The sequence below is a fragment of the Watersipora subatra genome, chromosome 7 (assembly GCF_963576615.1).
Source record: "Watersipora subatra chromosome 7, tzWatSuba1.1, whole genome shotgun sequence".
Classification (NCBI taxonomy): domain Eukaryota; kingdom Metazoa; phylum Bryozoa; class Gymnolaemata; order Cheilostomatida; family Watersiporidae; genus Watersipora; species Watersipora subatra.
In genome coordinates this window covers 20639488-20646433 of record NC_088714.1, presented here as the reverse complement: position 1 = coordinate 20646433, position 6946 = coordinate 20639488, and the positions used below count along the sequence as shown (strand labels likewise).

The 6946-nt window shown below is 36.9% G+C and overlaps 1 protein-coding gene across 1 annotated transcript; it reads right to left on the bottom strand.

Annotated features, from left to right (window-relative positions):
• Nucleotides 1-1964: 1964 nt before the first annotated feature.
• Nucleotides 1965-6721, bottom strand: LOC137399977 (uncharacterized). Its single transcript, XM_068086266.1, has 5 exons — nucleotides 6406-6721; nucleotides 5989-6094; nucleotides 4605-4744; nucleotides 3125-3283; nucleotides 1965-2327 (listed from the first exon to the last, which is right to left on the bottom strand). Exons 1-5 carry the CDS (start codon nucleotides 6477-6479, stop codon nucleotides 2138-2140), a joined length of 669 nt encoding a protein of 222 aa, XP_067942367.1. The 5' UTR covers nucleotides 6480-6721; the 3' UTR covers nucleotides 1965-2137.
• Nucleotides 6722-6946: the final 225 nt, after the last annotated feature.

The following is a 6946-nucleotide window of genomic DNA, read 5'->3' as shown; positions in this document are numbered from 1 at the left end:
AAGAGGTTTGCTACGCAAAAATAGCTTGCTGAAAAAATAAAATCATTTCTTTAATTCTAAGTTGGTTGTTATCTTTCCTCACACCAAACTTCTGTATAGTCTCAATGGAGGGAATGAATCTTAGATGCACAAGAGCCTACCAAGAAGTATGAAAACCTTCATATAGTGATTTAGAAATGTAATAAGTGGGTGACATGAGAAGAGGAAAACCCTAGACATAAAACATTTCGAAATTATCAACAAATCAAAATTCTGGTATTTTACTGAATGTGCATGAACATCAATATTCTTCATGTTATAAGAGTATTAGGCAACTCATAATTTGCTACGAGGGTTCAAGCAAAGTTCTGTATGATACCCCGTTGCTTAGATATTGTAAAATATTAATACTATAGCCATACCTGCTTCAAACTTGCCATAATGGCATGCACAGTTCTAAAGCTCCCAGTTGAGTAGAAATATTCATTGCACAAGGTACTGCATTGCGTAATGCGCAACTCTGTGTTGAACGACATTCCAGTAGCAATAAAGTTAGTGAAAGCAAAGGGTTATGATATGCAGTATGGTTCATACATTATGATCATACAATATGGTTAAAGGTTGACTTGCAACAAAATTCACATTACAGTTATTTGATATGAAAAGATTCACCATGTCTTACTCTGTTGTGTTGTGGGTGCAAAATATGTGGGAATGTGATTACAAGCTCTTAAAAGCTCAAAAACGAACAGTTAATCGCAGCCACACGAGACCGCCATAGTTTAGATTATCTTTTCAAAACGGCTCAAATGTGATGTAGCTGTATTAGAGGGTTTCTGTATACACTTTCATGCAACTTTATTCGTCGAAATATTTCATAAATATACTTCACGCATTCAATAAAACCATGTCTATTGTTTTTACGCATCTGTTTTATCGTCATTTTAATGCTGTCACTTTTAGCAGTGATATTTTATAACTTACCATAAAAATTCGTTTAATTTTTTAGCCTTAGCTTAAAGGAGTACATATCATTGTCTGATAATCATGACGAGCCTGTTGGTCATTTGTGATAATCAAAAAGTGCTGCAGAAATTATTTGCGAAGTATTGGGTCACATGATCAGATTACGACTTGCCGATTAGACCAAACCGAAACAAAACTGTAAAGTAGCGTGCATCTATATTTGATACGGGGCCTTCGGTAAAACCCGAAGTGTTTGTCATAAACTAGTGCTACGATAAGTTTTATATTGAGCTTTTTATTGGCCTTTCAATTCACAAGAGAACATCACGTGACAAGACGATAACCAAACTGTCATGACTACGTAAGAGAAATAAAGAGATTCCAATCTCCGGCGGCTTTTCGTTTTTGAGCTTTTAAGAGCTTGTAATCCCATTTCCACATATTTGGCACCTACAACACAACAGAGTAAGACATGGTGAATCTTTTGATACCAAATAGCTGTGATGTGAATTTTGTTGCATGTCAACCTTTAGCACTATGTTGATTCATCTCATTTGCTAACAAAAACTTTCCCCCAAAATTAGGATGAGAGGTCACAACTATTTTTAGAAGTGAGTTTCGGCATTCAATCAGACAACCATGATGGATGTATAACCATTCCCGTAATGCTACCCTGATTCTACCTTTAAGCCTTCAGCACCAAGCATGTGCCAAATTAATTTTATGTTTTATCGACTGTATACAACTGAAAGTTTTTAAAGGTGCCCTCAGTTTCAACAAAAGTAATGCTCCACAACACGTGATTGCCCTGCAAAAAACTTGCTCTTTTTGTCTGAAGGTATGCCAACTTTCTGCTTGTAATGAAGATTTAGCACCAGAACAGCTATAGATAAAAAGGAATTCCATTTGTCCAATGTAAACTGGTGGTACTTGTCCAAGCTGTGACAGTATATAAAAGCAGTAGAAAATTTAAACACATAAGAGGTTTGACAATGCAAATGACCTTTACATCTCCAAAACAGAGTTAAGCTTTTTATTATAAGGAAATATGGTAAAGTATAATTCGAAAAATATATCTGAGCACAGAAGTACTGTAGTTACACAAGTAGGTTTTAAAAGGCAGCACACCAAATTGCAGCTGCAATACACAGGTGATATATCAAAATGGAGATTGGTAAGGGAATAAGTTTGCCTAACCGCTGGGGGCATTATCTATTAAAGACTCTGGGTCGGATTGAGTCTTATCTCGGGCTCGTTTCTGTGCCTCCTTGGCCTGAGCCAATTGTTGAAGTAACCTTCCTCGACTTAAAAACACTTTCTCGCTATTGGCTAGCTTATCCTGATGTGCCTCCTCCCCTTCAGCCTTTGATTTAGCCCAGGCGCTGATCAATGAAAAGAAAATGATGAATGATGTTAATTTGTGTTGCAAAATTATAACTTTTCATTTTATGAAACATTTCTAACAAGCTGACATTGTAAGCTTAAAATATTTTTAAAAAGACAAGCCAACAGCCAGACAATTAAGGCATGTTCTTGGTTCTGTGTCTATCGACCACTCAATTTGAGCCTAGCACTATCTGGCACTAGCTCTACCGAACACTTGTCTGCACTTGTCTAAGATCTTTGGCAATGTACTTCCTAATCTATATAAATCTCAGTGTTAGTCTTTTTTTGTTGCACCCCATTTTCAGTTTTAGAAATTAAAATCTAGCAATAAAAAATCCACACAGTACTGGATTTGATCTCAAGACCTCCAGATCTAGAGGTGGCAAACTCAACCATTAAGCCTCCAGATCTAGAGGTGGCAAACTCAACCATTAAGCCTCCAGATCTAGAGGTGGCAAACTCAACCATTAAGCCTCCAGATCTAGAGGTGGCAAACTCAACCATTAAGCTACTTGGAATACAATGAGCAAAATGGTCATTACATTGGTTAAGATACTCACCTTGTTTGGGAGTAATAACTAGCACTGTTGACTGCTATGCGTAACTATTGTAAAGCTGGCCCAAATTGGGCATTGTTTTGGTGCATGGCAGGGGTATTGTTTTAGTAAAGATCTAGCTTTCCAGGTAAATTACCCAAAACTATTAGGCAATTATTTTATTAGCCATGCACCACCGGGAATTAGGCTAACTAGACAATAAGTCCACTAGAAAACCCATATTTGCCAGACCTTACCTGACACGGAGTACTTGAGCAATACTTGCTGTCAGTGCAACAAGAAGGAGTATAATGACCATTTGGCCATTAGTAAAGCCAGTATCCTTGCGCTCTTCTGGCCCAGTGTATATTGTACCATCCTTATAAAACTGTGACATTGTATCCTCTGTGCGAGGCCTGCCAGACAACAATAGTTCTGATAGAACAATAATTATCAAATACTTGATTTTACTTTTTTCTAAACCAACGACTGGCATAAACAGGTAGCCAGACAGTGATACAAGTTAGAACAGAGAATCGACTAAATCAAGAACTTGTGCATAGCTATGCTACCGTTTGTCCTGCTAACCGCAGTTAATTTAGAAGTTGCGCTTTTTTATTTTATCATAACAGCAAGTGAGAAACAGGAATAGACAAATGAAATGCTGAAAGGTTGTGTAATTTAAAAAAGGATAAATACATGTTTTGCGGACATAGCTGATAAGACCATACCTCACTACTTGCTATCATTACACCATGTTCATAAAAAATTATTTCAGGTAAAACTATTAGTATAGAGGCTCGTACAATGTAAACTTTTCACATAAATTCCACTGAATGTAAAGAATTTATGTTAAGTTTTTGCTTGGCATTACGTAAAAAACATTACATATAACTTAGAGCATCAAGTTGGTGCAAATTCTTAACTTCGATTTGGATGACAAGAATCCCATAGTAGGCCTTAAAATTATCATTTTCTTTCTTGCCGCACTTAGGAGAGAAAATGACGTATAGGGGTATCTATTATATTATTTTAAACAGAATTTATGCAATATTGTAAAACAGTGGAAACAATCGATTTAAATCGACATTTAAAGTGCATGGTCGAGATAACATAAAATTACCATAATTATGGACCCTAAACCAAGCATAAGTGATAAGAAAAAGGGGAAAGGTTGTCAATACAAACCAATAATACTACAGCTACTGTACAACCATTAAATTAGGAAGTTAGGTTTTTCATTTTGAAGGGCCATATGGGTAGGTTTGGGAGGATCTTGGAAACAATGAAGCTATTTACGTGTATTTTACTGTCAACATTAAATTCCTATTTCGTAAACGTGTTCGAAATGGTTATCTATGTTGTAGGAGCTTCTAATGTACAATGAAATGTCTGAAAATTAAAAGATAAGCTTTATTAAAATTGCAACCAATATGTTTTTCTTTGTTTCTCTTCAAAGCCGATTATTCTTCTTGGCTACAATAGCCAATAGTTTTGTATCTCAAAACTAATACTACAAATACATTAAAAACCCTTTTTAGTCGAAAGGGTGGACAACTTCACATTGATGAATGTGGAAAACAAAAAGTGGAAATAGGAGCACAGTGAATGGTTCTCTACTATAGTCGTTTGTTGCATGTCGAGTATTCAAGATTGTCATGAAAATACTGACTGTAGCCGTTGTCTCTGATCCACAGATAAACATAACAACTAGTAATAATGCCGGCGTTTACTCACAGATTCACATTTTCTCGCCTCAATAGAGTGTAGTCATATTCTTGCTTTTTGGCAAAATTGCCAAGTACCTCATAAGCTTCCACTATCTTGTGGAACTGCTCATTGGTTCCCTCCTGGCCGGGATTAGCATCAGGATGGTACTAAATATGTTGATAGCACAACTCCATTAACATCATTCAAACAGATAAACGACAAACTAACCACTCACCAAGGCTGTGACCATAGTGAAACAAATGGTAACCGATGGTCATCGTTGTGACCATCTCGAAAAAATCATAACTGCACATTCATAAGCATTTTCTGATGATCGCATGTAATTTACATTGCGACTGCAGTAAATTTTTGCCTGGATGTCTATGTACATGCAGTAGCATTGGCAGTGCAGTAAAGCATATCACAGCCATGCAGTGAGCAGTAAAATGGCATTGCATACTTGTACTACTGAGTCATACGCAGTATACACAACTATTTTCCAATGGGTGGTAAGCAGTTTTGGTGCAGTGGCAGTATTGCCTACTGTGCAGTTCTGGATGCAATGGGAATGTTGCTAGTGCACATTTTTAAGTGCTACATGCAATACAAACTTTTGCATTACACTGTACATAAGCACAGCATGTTTCAAAGAAAACTCATCACATAATCAAGTAGGCCTATTGAGTTGACTTGGACGCAGCCACAACACACTTGCAAGACGTGAATGCTACCAACTCTTTAATACGATTGGGCAAACAAATGTATTTCAATCAGCATGTTAGCTAGAGCCGAAATGAGAGTCTGCTATGACAAATGTATTTCAATCAGCATGTTAGCTAGAGCCGAAATGAGAGTCTGCTATGGTTTTAATATATAACAGTAATGAGAATACATCACAAAGATCCAATTTTATCGGAATGATGATAAGGCTTGATAAGGCTCCCTATTCCAGAATAGTATGGAAGTTGAAGCGTAAGTGCTTAAGCTTGCTAAAAACGGATTCTGAAAATATTTGTACAATGCACTGCAGACACTAGGAAAGCCAGCAGTGTCTGTTGATCTACGATATCAACCTCATACTAATGCGCAGTTGCAGAAGCCTACTAATGAAGTTTCACATTTTGAAGAATGCGCATGCACACATTCACAGTGTGCAGAAAATACTGGGTGTCAGATAATGTGTTATGGAAGGGAATGCGCAGTAGATCATAGAAGAAAATTTGCAGTAGAAAAGCAGCTGTGGTGAATGTTTACTGCACATTAAAATGTAATGCTCTGTAAAATTACTGCATACTGAACTGTAATGACGCAATGTAGTTTTAATGCACCATAACCCTGCTGTTTGCAATAAACTACTGAAATACACAGTACCCATCTTGAAACCATTTAAATGTTAGTCTGCATTACTTGCCTGCTTTGAGAGCTGTAAATATGCTGCACGAATCTGTCTTTTAGATGCAGTCTTTGGTAGTCCAAGAACCTCGTAATGGTTCTTGCCCAGCTTTTGAGAATAACATCTAAAACGTCGATAAAACAATACACAAATTTCTTACAGAAGCTACCATTGCGAATTTATTCATTAGCCAACACAAAAGATTGTTGATGCACGCCGAAGAACTTTCAGGTATACAGACTTCAAGGTTATTCTCACAAACACACTTTAATGAATCTTCTACTTTCCTAAATGTTATTAGTAAGTCTGTAGGAGGGTTCTTGTTTGGGAGGGGTGTAAAAAATCGCCTCTACCGTTTAATTAGGGAGTAGCTTTTGTGTAACAGTGCATGCGACAACGAACTAAAGCACAAATTATTGACAGCTGTAGAATTACCTAGTAGATATGTTGTATGAAACTTTGCGAGTTGGCTTCAAAAATTTGGCGAAACAGGAAAGCGTTAAGCTCATAGCAAGAAGTAATATTCTGTCCCGGCTCGCAGCGTATTACATTCTAGGAGCTTCGTGCGCCTTGAGCAGTAGCTTGTTATACAAATTTTAATGCTTATACACTGATAAATAATTTATTAGCAACAATTTACTATCAATTGTAAGATACATATATTATTTTTATGAGGTGTATGTACTGTATGCTTATCAACAGTTATTGCAAAGAAATGCTCTAACAAAACTGTTACGCAACCTCTTGCTACAGCGAATACGATATTGTCAGCCGATACGTTTACTCATGTTTGGGTGTCAAGTAGTGCGATAGCTCGGCTAAAATGTTTCATATTAAAAATTGGTGAAACAACAATATAGATTATCAACGGCGATACGCCTACGACTTGTGGCCGCGTTATCATACAAACAAAGTTTCGTTCGAGTTACGAAAGTTGTTGTCGGCTCCTGTGACTATTTCGCGAAGAGATTTTGTC

Bases quoted from the DNA above. Each gene is read 5' to 3' on its own strand.
- LOC137399977 (XM_068086266.1), bottom strand. From the start codon at position 6,479: ATGAGCTTAACGCTTTCCTGTTTCGCCAAATTTTTGAAGCCAACTCGC. The intron at 3,284-4,604 runs GTGAGTAAACGC...GTTGTCTGGCAG, and splicing joins AGGCGAGAAAATGTGAATCT to GCCTCGCACAGAGGATACAA. The intron at 2,328-3,124 runs GTAAGGTCTGGC...TTCATTGATCAG, and splicing joins GCTCAAGTACTCCGTGTCAG to CGCCTGGGCTAAATCAAAGG.